General features: G+C 43.2%; 1 protein-coding gene across 3 annotated transcripts in view; it reads left to right on the top strand.

Moving 5' to 3' along the window:
• The first annotated feature begins 17,220 nt into the window (after positions 1–17,220).
• The window catches only part of DENND1A (DENN domain containing 1A), a 421,747-nt gene continuing 420,573 nt past the window's right edge, over positions 17,221–18,394 (top strand). The window contains exon 1 of one of the 3 annotated variants that reach the window (XM_084650295.1): positions 17,221–17,410. In XM_084650295.1, coding sequence (XP_084506421.1) covers positions 17,394–17,410 — 17 coding nt within the window. In that variant the 5' untranslated portion in view covers positions 17,221–17,393. The remainder of the gene's footprint in view (positions 17,411–18,394) is intronic. The other 2 variants (XM_084650293.1, XM_084650294.1) reach the window with 2 other exon arrangements.

Below are 18,394 nucleotides of genomic sequence, written 5' to 3'. Positions count from 1 at the left end.
TTATTTTAGTGCTTATCTGTGTAAGAGAGAAGATTATTCAGGGAACACCAAGTAAAAAAGATGAGTTTTGCATTTAGTTCTGAAAGCAATAAGGTCCATGGTCATTCTTATAATTTCAGATAATCGGTTTTACAGTCTTTGTCCAGCTCCTATGAAAGTCTTGTCTCTGGCACTCATGAGTCAAGCCCATGGAGGGCTTTGAATAATAAAATGGAGACCTTGAACTGGACTCCACGGCATGGGTAGCCATGGCAGACAGTGGAGCACTACTGAGATGCACTCCCACTGACCTGTGTTGCAAAATTGATGGGTTGCTGCTTTTTGCACCAGGTGGAGTATTTTCAGGGTATGTGGCTTTATTCATAAATATAAGAAATTGGAATAACCAAGCCTGGAGATCACAGATGCATGGATTGCTGTGGTCAGGTCTGTGTCCATTAAGATGGGGTGCAATTTTCTGTCCAGTCATAGTTGGAAGCAGGAGTTTGGGCCCACCATGGCTATTTATGCATTCAAATGCAATGTGAAGAGTCCAAAAGGACATCAGGACTGCAGACTGAGTTATCACATGATATCCCATGATCTTAGGGGATATCACGTAAGAGGAAGGCTCTTCACAGCACTTACCACTTCCCTGTTCTCACCAGGCTTAGCTCAGTCTTACTTGGATTCAGTTTTAGCCAGCTGTTCATCCAGATTCTGCTTTCAGGTAGGCATTGTGATAAGTGGGAGATGGTACTGCTGTTTATTTTTGATGTAAAAGATGTAGAAGTGGGCAAGATCTGCATACTGCAGACACTTAATCTATATTGTCTCACCAGCTCTCCCAATAGGATTGTATAGCTATTGAGTGATACAGGGAAGAGGACTGTGCATTGTAGGACTGCACAGATGGAGGAACAGTTTGAGATTCACCTTCTATCTTTGGTATGGAAGGAAGACCCCAAACCATTTCAGTGTGTTTGTGTTAATCCAGCAGACTCTTGGATGTGGAACATGAGCATTTGGTGACCAGCAATATCAAATGCCACAGAAAGATCCAGGACGGTAAACATGGATGTGTTTCCCATATTTATGAACAGGAGGAGGTAATCCAGAAGAGCAATAAATGCTGTTTATTTGTTATGGTCTGGCTTGAATTATTCTCCAACTCATTCTTCAGCCTATTAAAAAAGGGTCCTTATGCTTCTCTTATTGCTGCACAAAAGTACTGAAATGCAAATCCACATAGACACATTTCAAAGAATTCTGTCTGAGTGAAGACATACCAGCCATTTTGTTCTCCGAGTCATTGCAGCCTGTTAAAGACAAAACACACATATTGTGCTCTTTCATGAAAACTTTACTTTTCTTCTTATTGTTGTGTTTTCTTTAATCTAAAATAAAAGACACTTTAGTCTTAAAGTACACGGTTGCCCTTTGTGTAAGGAAAACACATAAATCATCCATATGTAGAGCCCTACCAAATTCACAGTCCGGTTTGGTCAATTTCACGGTCATAGGATTTTGAAAATAGTAAAGTTCATGATTTCAGCTATTTAAATCTGAAATTTCACGGTGTTGTAATCGTAGGGGTTCTGACCCGTAAAGGAGTTGTGGGAGAGGGGTCGCAAGGTTACTGTCAGGGGGTTGCAGTACTGCTACCATTACTTCTGCGCTGCTGCTGGCGGCAGTGCTGCTTTCAGAGCTGGGCAGCTAGAGAGGTGGCTGCTGGCCAGGAACTCAGCTTTGAAGGCAAAGTCACCACCAGCTCAGCACAGGAGTAAGGATGGCATGGTATGGTATTGCCACCCTTACTTCTGCGCTGCTGCCTGCAAAGCTGGACCCTCAGTCAGCAGCAGCCACTCTCCGTCCACCAGCTCTGAAGGCATCAGTGCAGAAGTAAGGGTGGTGTGGTATGGTATTGCCAGCCTTACTTCTGCGCTGATGCTGGGTGCTGCCTTCAGAGCTGGGTGCCCGGCTAATAGCTGCTGCTCTCCGACAGCCCAGCTCTGAAGGCAGCACAGTAATAAGGGTGGCAATACCATGACCTCCACCTAGAATAACCTTGTGAGTCCCCTGCATCTCTCTTTTGGGTCACGACCCCCAATTTGAGAAACGCTGGTCTCCCCTGTGAAATCTCTATAGTACAGGGTAAAAGAACACACAAGACCAGATTTCACAGTCCATGACACTTTCTTTATGGCCGGGAATTTGGTAGGGCCCTATCCATATGTCCAGAATAGGTTCTTTTGGCTGATACCAAATACTTTTGTATATATTGACGCGTATTTTTTTCTTAAAATCATTAAGTGTTGCCAACTCTCACAATTTTATTGGTTTTGTAGGGTTGCCAGTTTTGGTTGGATGTATTCCTGGAGGTTTCATCACATGACATAATATTTCTTTAAAGATTAATCTTTAATTCCTGGAGACTCCAGGGCAATCCTGGAGGGTTGGCAACCCTAATTTTTGGTAGCCTTGGAGTCATGTGATTATGTGAAAATCTCATCTTTCATTTTAAAAGGTAAGTTTCTAATCCTCATAACGATGGAACAACACTTCAAAAAATGAACTCTAAAAGCTTAAAAACCAGCAAGCAAATAAAAAGAACCCAAAATTTCATATTTAAAAAAAGAACATGTATTTTAAGCCAGTTTCACGATTCTTCGGGGAAGTGGGAGAGGCCTGACTTATATTTTTTGAATGTTTAGGATTGGCAATACAGGTAACATTAGTTGCAGTTGTTGATTTATTTAAGTCATGGATGGAAGAAGCTGCCTAAAGATCTTGAAGCTGCAGATGTGGACATATAGAGAATTTTCATAATATTTTAAGTAAATGATGATGCAAACTACAGAAATACATAGAGAAGAGGGGAGAAAAATGTATTTTCTCACTGGGATGCTATTGAACATTTACAGCCAGAAAACAAAGAGTTTAGAGGGAGACATTTTTCTAGCTTCCCCATATAAATAAGCCACTGGTTATTGTTAACAAAGGATTCTACAGAGGGGGAAGAAGTGGTCTGTTGAGAGACAAAAAGAAAAGGAGTACTTGTGGCACCTTAGAGACTAACCAATTTATTTGAGCATAAGCTTTCGTGAGCTACAGCTCACCACAAGTACTCCTTTCTCTTCAGATGTGCAATGTAACAGGGAAGGTTTTGTATCTTCGTGTATGTACCTTATACAATATCTGCCCATACAAAATAATTAATCCATCTTTCTCAGAACCAGAAATGAGAGAGAGTTCACAAGGAGATGCAAATTGCCTGAATTTTGGTCCTTCTTTGATAAGTTAATTCCCTTGAAGGCCTAAGATAGGGAATTATAGTAACATGTATGATCATTTTCTGGTGATGATTCACCGTTAATTATTATAGGGTATTTTATCACCAATTCAAAGACTTCTATGAAATTTAACTTGTAAATTTTAACAAAAAATTCCGCAACTGTCTATGGAGCATTTAAATGGCAACCCATTGATAATTGGTAGTGACTGCGTAGAAGGTGTTATCTATATTTATCCAACAGAAGTCAATTGAATATCTCAATCCAGATCAATAAGGTGCATAAGAAGGCACACATGAATCAGACCCATTTTAAAGTATTTTAGTAATACACTTTCCTCTATAGAATGAGAGGAGAAGAGAGATTCTGTTGTCTGCATTTATGTATTCTAGGATCTGAGTTTAGTGATGTAGTCCAGGGAACCAGACTTCTTGATTCTAAAGTCCTGTCAGGCAGGCTGACTACACACTGTAGCATTCAGCTTGGATGGGTGAGCGGACTAGCAAGAATGATTCTAAATGAGGTTTCTGGGACAGAGCTATACCAAAGTAATATACCCAAAATTAATTTACTTAAAAAGCAAACATTACAGCCCAGGAGTTTGCTAACTCATGGTGGCCAGATATGCTTAGTTAAACTTGTGGTGCACTGAGAGGCAAGGTAGTGCCACACTACACTGCTGTATGTCGATGGGCATAGACAAATTAGGTCTTGGGGAGAATTTAGGCCCCAACCCCCAAAAAATTAGTAATTGCATTTTTAAATAAAGGAAACATTGAGTTTGGGACAGAAACTAACTCCCACCCCAGATAAAAAAAGTTGAATACACACCCACATGATATTTGACGGCATCCCACAGAATACTATGTACACTGAAAAACTAGACATAATACTATAAAATGGTGTCAATGAGCAGTGATTTCATAACTGAGACCAGAAGTATTTCCGTGAGGTTCACAGTCAGAGGAGAATAGCAAAATGTAGTCATTTTGATAGAGAAAACAATGGAATATCAACATTATACAAATTTCAACTGCAAGAAAGAATGCTACCATTTAATAGGAAACAAAGTTTGCCATGAAAAATAATTATGTAAAAAAAGAGCAGAAATAAAAATGGGAGACAATAGGAAAAAATCAACAATATTAACTGGCCCCTATTATCTGAGGAAAAGTTACAAACATTAAGGCTCACAACACCTCTGTTAAGTATGATTTCAGCATATGTAAGAGAAACTCCCTACACTTTAGATTCCAAATAAATCTGTTATTTTGCTGAGATTTATTTATTTATTTATTTTGCTGAGACTAAACAAGCCCAGTTCCCTCAGCCTCTCCTCCTAAGTCATGTGCTCCAGCCCCCTGATAATTTTCGTTGCCCTCCCCTGGACTCTCTTCAATTTGTCCACATCCTTTCTGTAGTGGGGGGCCCAAAACTGGACGCAATACTCCAGATGTGGCCTCAACAGTGCCGAATAGAGGGGAATAATCACTTCCCTCGATCTGCTGGCAATGTTCCTACTAATGCAGCCCAATATGCCATTAGCCTTCTTGGCAACAAGGGCACACTGCTGACTCATATCCAGCTTCTCATCCACTGTAATCCCCAGGTCCTTTTCTGCAGAACTGCTGCTTAGTACTTCTCTATCTCAGAGGATTAAGAGCCTGATCCTGCAAAGTGTTAGGTGGCCACAATTCCTACTGAAGAGTTCACAGGAGTTTTGTGTGCTCAGCACCTCACAGGAGGTGCTTAGCTCTTTGCAGAAACGAGCCCTTAGTGATTAAATACACGTTTAACTCTAATACTAAATAATGTTGTATAGTATAGTATTATACTCCAAGAAAAATAAAAAAGCTGTGCAGTTAACACTCTATTGCCCAACTGATAACGATGTTAAAGCAGCATTTTAAAGCCCTGTGTTATGCAGTGAAATACACTATTTTTTCCATGCTATTGTTAGCATCTGTACAATGGAACCATCTCTATCATTTATATGAATATAATTTCATTTTAAATTTCATTCATATTGGAAAACACATTAATTGTTTTATGCTGCTGCAGTCCCCAAAGGCCTTACTTCAGAGATATCTATTATTTTCAGTGATACATCATGTGTTTGAATAGAAGCTCATATCTGTGTGCTTTCCCTTGACATTCTGCATGACCACAGGGAGGCAAGGTGGTTAAGAGATCTAGAGGAAAACAGTAGATTATTTATTCTTCTTGAAAAATACTAACACTGATATAGAAAAGGAATAATAAATTTACATTTTTAAAGCATTTGACAAGGTTATTTATGTAGATTAGAGTTTCACATTCTGAAGTAATAAAATAGGAACTCCTTGGCTTCACCGTAAGTCTTTTGGCTCAATGTATCCAAAGCTGATATCTTTGTACTCAATGAGAAGAGCCTTCACCCCAAAATCCCATCATCTCTCTCTGTCTGTTTGATGCCTCACATTCACCCTGGTTCCTCCATGTCTCCCAGATCTGTAAATCTTCCTCTCATTGTGGATCTGTACCTGGTGCTATCTTGATTATTCCTATGCAAAAAATTTATTTATATCCTCATTTTGACAGTTGTACCTTCCTCTGTACTCCCCAAAATATATTTGCCACATTTCAGTCTGCTCAAATTATAGATGATTGTTTCTTCACCTATAACTGAAAACAAGAATATATTTCCCAATTCCTATAAACTTCTATAGTTACAGATGCTGAGATAATCAACTCTCATGTTTCAGGGTGTCAACTGATCTCTCCAATGGTAAATAATCCACAACACCAAACGTACAATAGTTCTGGGGCATTGTGAAAAGGTTTTTCTTTTTCTGAAGCATCAGGTACAGTCACTGCTGGAGGCAGTATACAGTGCTAGATGGGCCAATGAGCTAATCCATAAATAGTGAGGCATATCATGTGGTAAAGAGATTTCCAAGTTTGAGGATGATACAACAACTTGCATTTGACAGAAACCAGATATTGAAAGATATCTGCCAGTTTGGCAGGAAAAGAGTAAGTGTGTGCATATGTGTCCATGTTTGTGTTAAAGAGAGAGCTAAAGCAAGTGAGACTTACTTTGCAGATTAACAATACCATATTACATATTGTATAACCATACAATCTAATCAAAATGATAGCAGAGGTCATAGTAATCTGGATAGTATGGACAAAGTTGTGGTTTATGGTTAAGTTTGTCACAAAATCTCAGCTGAGATTTAGACAAGTTGCAGCCTGGACAAAACAGACTTTGTTAAATTAAACCGCAGAATTTTACATTACATCCAAGAAAGAGTCTGAATATTTCTGATAACCTTTGGATAAGTTTGCAAACTCTGGTGGATGTTTGTCCCATCCTTCAGCTACTGATATATTTGGAGGCATTTATATGTGTGAGTTGTCCTCAATATTATTCAGTTAGTACTAGATTTTGTATGAATAAATTAGAGCCTTTACGATGAAAAAGAAAAAGCTGGTCCAAAAAGTTGAACATTTCATTTTCTGCCACTCCAGGTGGCTATGATGTAACAGAGACATTTTCCCAAATAAATTCAGGTCAGAGTATGCTTCAGAGGGGTTGTCACTGAATGAGGAGAAGCAGTAATTATTTTCTCATGTATCTGTGGCCAAAAGTGCCCCAGGCACTCAACATAGGTTCTGCAACACTCATCCAAATCTGACCCAGAGCATATGATATAGGTTCCTTACCTCTCGAGGAAGTGAACTGAGCCTTTTTGGATAGTCTGGGTAGTATCCTAGGGCTTTCACCCATCCTTTAATTCCTGGATTATTTTCTTCTCCTTAAAGGTCCCCTTCTGCTGCCCTTTTGTTTGCTGTTAAATGGCTCATCTCTACTGGGAAGATTATTCACAGTTAATCAGCTCATCTATTCTGAGACAGTGACAATGCTGGTCTATGAATATACCAGCAGGCATTGCTGTAACAGTTTTGCTGTGTGGTTAAACCCTTCCCTTTCCTGAGGGGCTCCACTGTATCCACTGCACCACAAACATAATACAATTACCACCAAACTAGTGTGCTGGCTACGGACACTAATGCTGTCAGCAGAATTGGAGAAAATGCAATTTGTGTTATTTAATGAGCAGCTTGTTTACATAAATAAACCAGGTGAGGTGAAAAAAGTGATGCTCTGCAGTATGGAACGCAAGTGAATATTAGGCATATGGAGAGAAAATATTTCCGCACTTCTGTTTTTTCATAATCTTTTGGGTTGTCTTGTGTCCTTTCATTGTGAATAATGAGATAAGCTTTTCCCAGTCTTTTGGACAGGCACTAGTCCTGCTCTTAGCCGAGTTAGATGATATGGTGGTCAAAATGCTAGCAGCTGGTCTACTTTGGGACGTTTTCTGTTGCTACCACTGAGGGGGATTTTAAAGAAAAGCTCAGTGTAGACACAGCCAAAGTAAGGGCTCAATTAGTATCTTCCTGAAGTGTTGCTAATAAAGTGGGTCAACAGAAGAAGTCAGCCACACTCTTACATACATCCATAACAGAACCATTCTTTACACCAGTGGTTCCCAACGTTGTTCCACCGCTTGTGCAGGGAAAGCCCCTGGCGGGCCGGGCTGGTTTGTTTACCTGCCACGTCTGCAGGTCCCTCGGCCTGCGCCGCTTCCAGCAGCTCCCATTGGCCTGGAGCGGTGAACCGCGGCCACTGGGAGCCGCGATCGGCCAAACCTGCGGATGCGGCAGGTAAACAAACTGGCCCGGCCTGCCAGGAGCTTTCCCTGCACAAGCGGCGGAACAAGTTTGGGAACCACTGATTTATACAAATAAAAGAAAGTTCATCCTTCCTGGCAAACACATTGAGTTGCCACTCCCTATTTGTGACCTTTTTCTATTATGTTTCTTATTTAAATACTGAAACATAATTTCTCTACTTGCAATTTACATGTCAGAACTATGTTTACAATCAGAACCTTCTTAAACCTGAAATCATTCTATCCATTTTAGACTGATTATTTTATACATTTAAATTGTGCGTGTGGCTTTGTCTGTTCCTTTCCTTCCACTGCATGCTCAAAAACTAGTTTATAACACTGTTCTTTCTTTCCTTGACTTCAAAGGCAAAGAGTCTATTGATCTGGCATTTGCATGATATGATACTGCTTTCCCCTTCCCATAATCCCACGTAGTGTAAAGAAATCACCCAGATTTACAACTTGTTAGCAATGGCCTGATGGACATTATAGTAGGGAGCCAGCTCTGCTACAGTTAAAATTAGGACCAGTTTTCTGTTTAAAGCTTGATTCTTAGGTCACATCTACACTACAATCTGTGGAAAACACAAGTTATGTCAGCGTAAAGCTGTTGCTATTAGTATATTGCTCATGCGTTTGCACATTTGGCTGCTTGCGTCAGTGCTTCACGTACTTACCAGGAGTGCTTGTGTCACTCTTTGGCGCAATGCCTTTTGGGGGATTTTCGTAATATGCCATGGGGTAGAAATGAGTCACACTCTGGAAGCTAGGGGTCAAATTTTCATCATAGTACTTTTTATCCATCCCATAATGCCATCCCTATCTCACAATTTTTTAAAAATTGCCTTTTTTAAAAATCTCATAAACCTGTGCAGCACTTGTTCCTGTCTGCCTTCTCTGATAGACGCATGGAGGCTGCACAGTTCTGCACTACTGTCATGAACATTGCAAACACAGGATGAATGATTCACCAGGGTTCGTAGAGCTTCAGGAAGCACTGCAACAACATAGGACATGACAATTTCTTTGAGGACAGATTGCTAAGGGACATAATGAAAACCAGTTCAAGGTTGTTGCTGGTGTTCACAGAGCAGCTGCAGAAAGTGGAGTGCCTCTTCTGAGCCTAAGAAACAAGCACTGACTGGTGGGATTGCATCGTAATGCAGGTTTGGGATGATAATCAGCAGCTGCAGAACTTTCAGAGGTCAAAAGCCACATTCTTGGATCCATGTGCTGAGCTCATGCCAGCCCCCAAATGCATAGGCACCAGACTGAGAGCTGCACTGATAGCAGAGAAGTGAGTGGTGGTCACACTGTGGAAGCTTGCAATGTCATCTTTGGAATTATAAAATCCACAGTGGCAGCTGTTGTCATGCAAGCGTGCAGGGCCATTAATTGTATCCTGCTATGCAGGACTGTGACTCTAGGCAATGTGCAGGACATGATGGATGGATTTACAGCTATGGAGTTCCCAAACTGCAATGGCAATAAGACAGCACACACATCCCTATTTTGACCCTAACCCACCTCACCACAGAGTAATAAATAGAAAGGGATATATTTCTATAGTTATTCAAGCATTGGTGGAAAACAAGGGATGCTTGTTATGGGCTGGTCAAGGAAGGTGCATGATGCTCACATCTGTAACAACACAGGACTGTTCAGAAAGCTGCAAGCAAGGACTGTTTTTCCTGACCAGCAAATTACCACTGGTGATGTTGAAATGACAGGAGCATCAGTGGCGCTGGAACACTTTTTACAGTGGGGGTGCTGAAAGCCAGTGGTCCCCAAACTTTTTACTTTGCATCCCCCTCAACTCTGTCTGCACCCTTCTCTCCCCAGATCTGTGGCTCCAGGAAGGTGGGGGACATGGACGGGGTAAGGGGCACTGAGGCTGGAACCACAGTTGGGGCTGGGAGCAGAGCCCTGGGCATGGGTCCTGCAGCCGGGACACTGTGTGTGGGCCAGGTGCAGAGCCCCAGATGCGGAGCCAGTGGGACCCTAGGTGGAGGGCCAGGAGCAGAGCACTGGGCATGGGGCTGGAGGCTGACAGGACCCCGGAAATGCAGGGCCAGCAGCACTGGGAACCTGGGAGTGGGGTCAGCAGCTGGGAACCCGCACAAAATCTGGGGGTGCTGCAGCACACTCCATGCCCCTAGTTCCCATGCCTATGATTAGCATTCCGGTGGGACCCAGCCTACCCCTTGCTCGTGAAGCCATACACTGGCCCCTTTGACAGCTCCAAGTAAAGATTCAACTACCAGCTCAGCAGGTGCATAATAACAGTTGAATGTGCTTTTGGCAGATTAAAGGGACGATGGTGGTGTTTACTCACTTGATTAGATCTCAGTGAGAAAAATATCCCACTAGTTATAGCTGCCTGTTGTGTCCAGCATAATATGTGTGAGACAAAGGGGGAACAGTTGCCACTGGGATGGAGCGGCGGTCTGCTGACTTTGAATGGCTAGACACAAGGGCCATTAGAAGAGCTCAGCACAGAAATAAGCAGCTGAGGGAGGCCTTGAAAGAGCATTTGAATGGTCAGCCACAGAAATGTGGCACAGACACATACTGACACTTCAGCTTTGGAGCATGTCTGCACAACGCCACTGTCCACCTGCAGCCATGATGAGTATGGCCCACCAGAGGCAAGGAGGGAATTGTTTGATTGTGTAAAACAAAAAGTTCAGGCCCTATTTCCATGAGGTTGAGTACTGGGCAATGGCCCTGAACATGGGCACTATATTCCACAGGCAGTGGTAATTTTAGCTGATAACTCACTTCAGAGGGTAACATAGGAACAGCTGTGCTGGCATCCAAAAGTTGCCCAGGTCTGTATGCCATTAGCCTGTTTACCCTAATGGTGCTTGCTGAAGTCATTGCTGAGTGGAGTGGGAAAGTGTCTTACCACAAGGGAAAAAATAAAGGCAGCCATCCCCAGAAACCTTTGGGATAGGTTTGCAGAGTATCTCCATAAAAATTTTGCGATCTCTCAGAAGGCACATAATCCCTATGCACATAAACTGCGCTGCATGACTCGCTTTCCCCCCAAGCCCTACAGAGGAATGAAAAGAAGATAACTATTTCTGTTGGTTGTACCATGACCTCTTCTTTTATAAGTAGAACAATGAAAAGCAGATACTGTGTCCTGCTAACTTGAGGTTGATTGGGTGCTGTCTTCATATTTAAACTTTAAGGGAGAATGCATGCACATACCTACCAGAGATTCCTTCTCCTGGATCAGACTTGTTTATCTCAGCTGGCTGGACTGGCTAGACTGCGGTTGAGTCTCAAAAAGATATTGGCCCATGGCATGCTGGACCCTCCTCTCCCCTGCCATGTGTCTCTCCTCATCCACCTCTTCCTTGCTGTTCATGTCAAGGGGTGGTGTCTTTGGCTCCACCAAGGTATCCCTGATAGTCTGTGGGATGCTAGTGGGTCTTTGCCAAGTATGGCATGCAGCTCATTGTAAAAGCAGTATTTTCCCTGCACCAGATCTACTGTTGGTCTCCTTGGCCTTGTGGTATGGCTGCTGCAGTTCCTTTGCTTTCATGTGGAACTTCTGCTGATTCCTGTTGTACCCTTTTGTTAGGGTCAACATAGGTCCTTCAGTGTTTACACTCACATTATATGTTGATCACAATTCAACGCTGTTTGGGGAGGTGGTGTCACTGAATCCTTATAATGGGGCACTTACATTGGTGGGAGGCAAATTTGAATGCAGACACATGCATAAATAGGTTGACACAAAGGCGACTTCTGTCACCCTAATTGTAGTTTAAACCAGGCCTAAGAGCTCTAAAATCCACACGATTACTCAGATTGCGTTCAAATTTTGTATATCTCATTGACGCACAGGGTTTGATCAGTAATCCAAATTTGAAGCCATATGATGAACAAGGGATTCCAGAGGTACAGCCCCCCACAAACAGGTTTTTCTAAAGTTGATATGTTTTGGCAGTGATTTTTTTGCACAGAGAGATCAAACCAGTGTTGAGATCATCACTCCAGGGTTTCAAATGCTTGAGAGTTATTCCAGAGAGCATGCACCTATTAGCCCTTTGGGGGCAATCAAATTAAAATACTGGCAAAGAGATTTTGGCTTTTCAGTTAGGTGTGCTGCTGAGCACCGCTAAGGCTCACATGGCAAGAGGATTACACTGAGCTTGTACGGACAGAGGAGCCAACACAGTTCGTAGCCTTGAACATTTCATACCAGCCAGATAGCTCAAGGGGCTAAGTAGAAGTGCTTTGAACCTGACTTACCCAGCCAGGGTCAGTCTGAGTTCCCACTTGGGCAGAAATCTGGTAAGAACAGAAAGCATATTGATAAAGTTTGCCTCCATTAGGGTTTTATTATTATTTATTTTGGGGGAAACCACTGAGCATTCTTAAGTACTTACTGTTGCCTCTCTGCTGAGAGGTAGCAGATTTCAAGGCCTTGCAGCTTGGTTTCCCCTTCTTGTTCAACCTGTCCAATGATTTTATAATACTTACAAACCCAAACATCTAAAATTGTCTTTTTGACGGTGTAAATCTCTCCTCACTAGCTGTGTGCCTGAGGTAGGTCACATCTTTTTGAAATAGCTTACATTTATTTCAGTTCAGTTTCAGTTTAGCACCCTTAATCTTATCAAAGACCATTTGTACATGTATCAATTCCTGCTCAAAAAAGTCTCAGCATGCATCAGGATATCATCCAGGTATAAGACAGGTTGAGACAGGTATGCCATACAATACCCTTCCATAAGCCTCTCAAAGGTGGCAGGGTGTTAAACAAGCCAAAACCCATTAATTTAAGTAATCACAGTATTTCTCCAGATGCAAAAGTAGTCTTTCCCCTGTCCTTTGGATCCACTTCTACTTGCCAATACCTAGTTTTAAGATCTGTTGCGGAAAACTAAAGTATCTGCTGCTAATAATAGAAAATAATCCTTCTAAATAACTTAATTCAATTTTCTGTAGTCTACACAGAATATGGAACTCTGACCATTTTTTCCTGATGTCTGAGGCCCAAGGACTGGCTGAAGAATCAATTATTTATACATTCATAATACAATCCCTCTATGGTTTGTAAAGCTCTTTGAGTGTAGAGCACTGTGCTGGAACAACTCCAGAAGGAAGTCTTGGAGTTCACCTTCAAAACTTCTCCATGCCCCCGCTCCCCAATCCCTTTAAAAATTTTCTGTTTTCTTTTGTCAGTATTTACTAGATGCAATGGCATGTATTTTGTGGTTCCCTTTTTACCATTTTTGTTCATACAAAACACTCAACCTGCTAATTGTTCTCACTGTCAACCTTATGCTCCTCCCATTGGATATCTGTAGCAGCTTTTCTCCCCAGGTCTCTGTTCTCCCCCTCAGGCAGTTTTAACTTGTCCCTCTTTGACCCTGTTGTCAGGCTACTCTGATCTACTCTTCATGACTTCCTTCAAAGCCCTCTCCTCTAAGGCCTCAGCATGCTCTTTTAAGTCTAATTGTGGGTCAAGTGATCAATCACAAATGCACTGGCCTCTTCCTTCTTAAAGGGCCACTGTTATCTTATGACAACACCTTTCCTGGAATTTATTACATAGTTATTAGTCATTATGATGCCATCCATTATCTCAGTTGCCCAGACCTCTTGTTCCAGTTCTTGAGGTCCAATTTTTAATCCTAATTTTCCACATTTTTTGGATGAGTGCATGTTCTTCAGTCATTGTCTCCATGTGAGACCAATAAGGCTGTTTATTCAGGGTCTTCCAGACCTTAGCATTTTAGTATATCTAGTTTAATAACTGTTACATTTGAGTCAGTGTCCACAATTCCTGTACATTGCACATTTTCTATTAATCTCTTCAATAGTCTTATACTTATTACTGATTTCAGAATGGTAGCCATGTTAGTCTGTATCAGCAAAAAGAACGAGGAGTACTTGTGGCACCTTAGAGACTAATACATTTATTTGAGCAAAAGCTTTCGTGGGCTAAAGCCCACTTCATCAGATGCATGCAGTGGAAAACACAGTAGGAAGATATATATAGAGAGAGAACAGGAAAAAATGGGTGTTGCCATACCAAATCTAACAAGACTCATCCATTAAGGTGGGCTATTATCAGCAGGAGAAAAAAACTTTTGTAGTGATAATCAGGATGGCCTATTTCAAACAGTTGACAAGAAGGTGTGAGTAACAAAGTCGGGGAAAAATTAGCATGGGGAAATAGTTTTTAGTTTGTGTAATGACTCATCCACTCCCAGTCTTTATTCAAGCCTAATTTAATGGTGTCCAGTTTGCAAATTAATTCCAGTTCTGCAGTTTCTCGTTGGAGTCTGTTTTTGAAGTTTTTTTGTTGAATAATTGCAACTTTTAGGTCTGTAATTGAGTGTCCAGGGAGGCTGAAGTGTTCTCTGGCTGGTTTTTGAATGTTATAATTCTTGACGTCTGATTTGTGTCCATTTATTCTTTTGCGTAGAGACTGTCCAGTTTGGCCAATGTACATGGCAGAGGGGCATTATTTTTATATGTATTTTCCACTGCATGCATCTGATGAAGTGGGCTTTAGCCCATGAAACCTTATGCTCAAATAAATTTGTTAGTCTCTAAGGTACCACAAGTACTTCCCGATCTTTATACTTATTACTGTTATTCAACTGACCAGATCTAAAAAAAGCAAAAAGCAAAAAACAAAAAAAACCCCAACTTGTAAAGCTACTTCTTGTATCACCAACCTTTGCCCCTTCAGCTTGGTGTCAGCCTGTTTTCCCAAACTGGGTGAGGAACTTTCCTTACAAACTTCTGACACTCTGTCCTGGCTTGCCTTGCATTTATAACACTCCTTTTTGGGGCAAATCTTTTTCAAACTTACAAGAATTATTTCCTTTATTTTTTGTTATTGTCAGTCTTTGTTAACAATTTTTATATAAAAGTGCCTTATGCCAGCATATCTATTCTTGTACCGGAAGGGGTATAACTATGTCAGTACAAGTTACCTTTATACCAGTATGACTGTGTCCACTCTAGAGCCTTTATCAGTGTAATAATTTCAGTAAAAAAATCACAATCCTAACTGAAATAGTTATTCTGGTAAAACTTTCAAGTGTAAAGCAGGCCTAATTGTTCAAAATGTCATGACTCAAATTAAAATCCTCTTTTTCATCAAGCATGTTAAATACAGATTTGTACTTACAAGGCTCATGTCAGAGAGTTTCCGTCATTCTCACTAGCAACTGCTTTCTTTTCTGCTTGGCTGTTGCTTGGAAGGACTTCAGTGCTGTAGCAGATATCACCACTAAACAGTGTCCTTGGTTTCCTTTTGGTGATCTTAATTAGCAAGAGCATGTCAAGTTAAGCATCAATAAAATGGACCATTTCCAGTTTGTCCCCCTGGTATCTAGATTTGCCAGACAACAATCTCATATGGCCCTCTGCCAGTTAAGGTGGGATCTCTTGTTCCCTTCTCCTCGTAGTCCTGGCCAGATTAGGTTGATGGCTGGCTCCAAATTGCTTCAGACATCTATTGATAACTCAGTCTTTTTCTGGAGCATCATCAGATCTGGTACACTCAAGTTAGCTATCAAAAACACCCCTCTCTTCATCTCCCCCATCATTTATTTGAGATATGATATTAAAGTTAGACTAATAAGCCTCCCAGGAAGTTTTCCCTTCAGTGATCACTATTGTATTTTTTATGTTGGCTTTTGTATTACTTGAACTGGGACTGTCTGATCCCTCCTAGCTGGGCTACCTTGGTGTACAAATGGGGTTGAAAAGTTTATAAATGTCCTATCTTGTTCAAGTGCTCTGGCTGGTGTGATTCCTCATCCCCCAGCAGCTGTTTTCCACAATGGTCTGCAACCCTTGGAGTTTCTTCTCTAATTTTTCAGCTCTTTAATTCCTTGCTGCAGCTCATCTCTTATTCTAACGAGTTCGGAGTTGGCCAGAGCTTTCTGGGTATTTCCATATGTTGGAAATGTATTTAGTCCACAGTAATCAAGTTGCCCATCACCTCTTTTATCCTGCTTGCCAGTCTTGACTGGGCATGCTGTAGATGGGTTTCAAAATCTGTCCAGACCCTTTGTAATTTTAGATCCAGCAGAATTTTTATTTTCAACTGAATGGATCTCATCTCTGCCTTCACTTCCTTCTAAAAAAACCTCCAGATCCTGTTTTATTTTCTTCCTCAGGTCTTGTTATTCCTTGTGGCCTGCTTATATATTGCCTCTTGGACAGCTTTGATTTCTGTGACTTCCTCTGCAATTTGTTGCATTTTGGTTCAACAGAAATCCCTGCTCACAATTTCTTTCTCCTTGGAAATTCTACCGTTTCCAAAACCAGTGTTGCCTCTTGAGATGGGTTTTTCCAGTCCCTGTACACGGGGGGTATTTTGTACCTATCGGAGGCTGGGGGAATTCGTCAATCCTTATTTATGAGATGATGATTCTCTGTTTGGAGAAGAAGGTTCAATCCCTATATATGGGAAGTACACTCTACTGGGGAGGGCCAAACCACTATTCACTGGGCATTTTAGTGGGGACTGGTGCTGGCCCTCATTTACAGGGTCTTTAAGATGCCGGGGGGGGGGGAAGGTCTCAGCCCCTATTTACGTTGTGTTATGGAGGGACTCTGAACCATATTTACAGGGCATTTGTGGGCCTGGCCCCTTTCTGTGGGGCATTTGAGGGAATGTCCAGATCCCATTTACAGGGTATTCTTGGGTCCGGATGAGGGGCAGTCTCAATTTCAGGATGTCCTGGTGGGGGCATCCCAGCCACCCTTACAAGGTGTGCTAGAAGAGGAGCCCGGCTTCTGTTTCTGGGATGCTCTAGGGCAGTGTTTCTCAAAGACTGGTCTGTGAACCTGCGCTGGTCCCTGAGATTTTCCTGGCAACAGTTTAGGAAGGCTGCAAGCCAGGCCCTGGTATCAGGCTGAGAAACTGGTCTAGGGGAGGGTCGCTGCCAGGAGCCGAAAGGTGGTGGTGGTCCTGGCCCCGTCTATGGAGTATGGGGAGGTAGGTCGGGTTATGTGGTGTCTTGCGGGGAGGTATCCCGGTCCCTCTTTATGAGTCTCTGGCAGGGCTCTCTGAAGGGGACGCCCCGTGTTTAAGTTGGGGGGAGGGGGCAGGTTCCTCTTTCCCCTCAGGAAACGTTGAATGCGCTTGAACGCTGCGCGCGCTCTTGCTCCGCGTTGCTATGACAACACGGGCGCGGCGGCGAGCCAGGCCGCCAAGTCCGCCCGCTGCCCCGGCGGGCCGGGCCGAGGCCGTACTACAGCTCCCAGCAGCCTTTGCGCCGCTCTGTGACTCTGCCTGGGCGACCCTGGCGCTGGCTGGGATGGAGTGAGTCTGAGGGGCAGGCGGAGGAGAGAGCACAGCCCACCGAGCCCCTCCACCCCCGCCCCGGGCCCATGCGGCCCCCCAGCGACCATGGGATCCAGGATCAAGTGAGTGCTCGGGGGAGCCCCTCAGCCCAGCTGCTGGGTCTCTCAAGGCAGGGCAGAGGAGAATGGGGGAGCCCCTCAGCCCAGCCTGCAGGCCCAAAGAGAGGGCGGCGGGGGAGCCCCAGTGCTAGCCTGCAGGCCCCAGGTTAGGGGAGAGGAGGGCAAAGGGGGAAGCCTCCTTGCCCAGCTCGCAGGGCCTAGGGGAGGGGAGCTTCCTCCATCACCACATACCCTTTGTGCCCTGCCTGAAGGATGGCCCCTTCCCTGCCGGGCTCAGAATGGTGGGTGTGTAGGGCCAGGCACTGAGGGGGGGGGGGGAGAAATCTGTCCGTTTGCAGGCCTGGGGGACAGGGCTGTCTGAGTCGGGGATGCCCTCAGGGGGGCAACCCCTCGCTGTTCACGTGCTGGGATGAAGAGGGTAGCTGGTGACAAGAGGCCTCTATCCTCCTTGCTTAGGGTGGGTGTCTCTAGTCAAGGCTTGAAGGAAGGATTGAGTCCTCAGCCAGCAGGCCTAGAAAAATGAGAGGAGTGAGTATGGATAAAGTGAGGGAGGGGACTTTAAGGGAAGGGGGGATCGAGGTTGTGGGGAGTAATGGGTTGAAACTGCTGCTATCTCTCCTCTGCATACAGCAGATCCCATTAAGATGGGGGCCCTGCCAGAGGTGCTAGCTGGGTAAGCCGTGCTTTCATATTCAGGGTTGTCAGATTAAAACAACCAAGTAAGTGACTGCACTGAGATTTTTAGAAAAGTTAAGATCATAAATGTCTGAGAACCAGATCTGTGCATGAGAAACCTGTTTTCATCCAGAGGGTGCTGATATATTTGTGTACAGTAATATTGGTGAATGGGGCTGATCAGGTGGCTCTGTTTTTACTCTGCAGAGCACTCTGGGCGATTGCTGTTCCTCTCTCAGGGCACTTTCCTGTTCAGTTGCATAGGGTTCTAATTTGCCATTCATCTTGTTTAGCATGTGCAAACATCAGGTA

The sequence above is a fragment of the Lepidochelys olivacea genome, assembly GCF_965140295.1.
Source record: "Lepidochelys olivacea isolate rLepOli2 genome assembly, chromosome: 16".
NCBI classification, from domain to species: Eukaryota; Metazoa; Chordata; order Testudines; family Cheloniidae; genus Lepidochelys; species Lepidochelys olivacea.
Note: the sequence above shows the minus strand (reverse complement) of the source record. Positions and strands in the feature narration are given on the sequence as shown.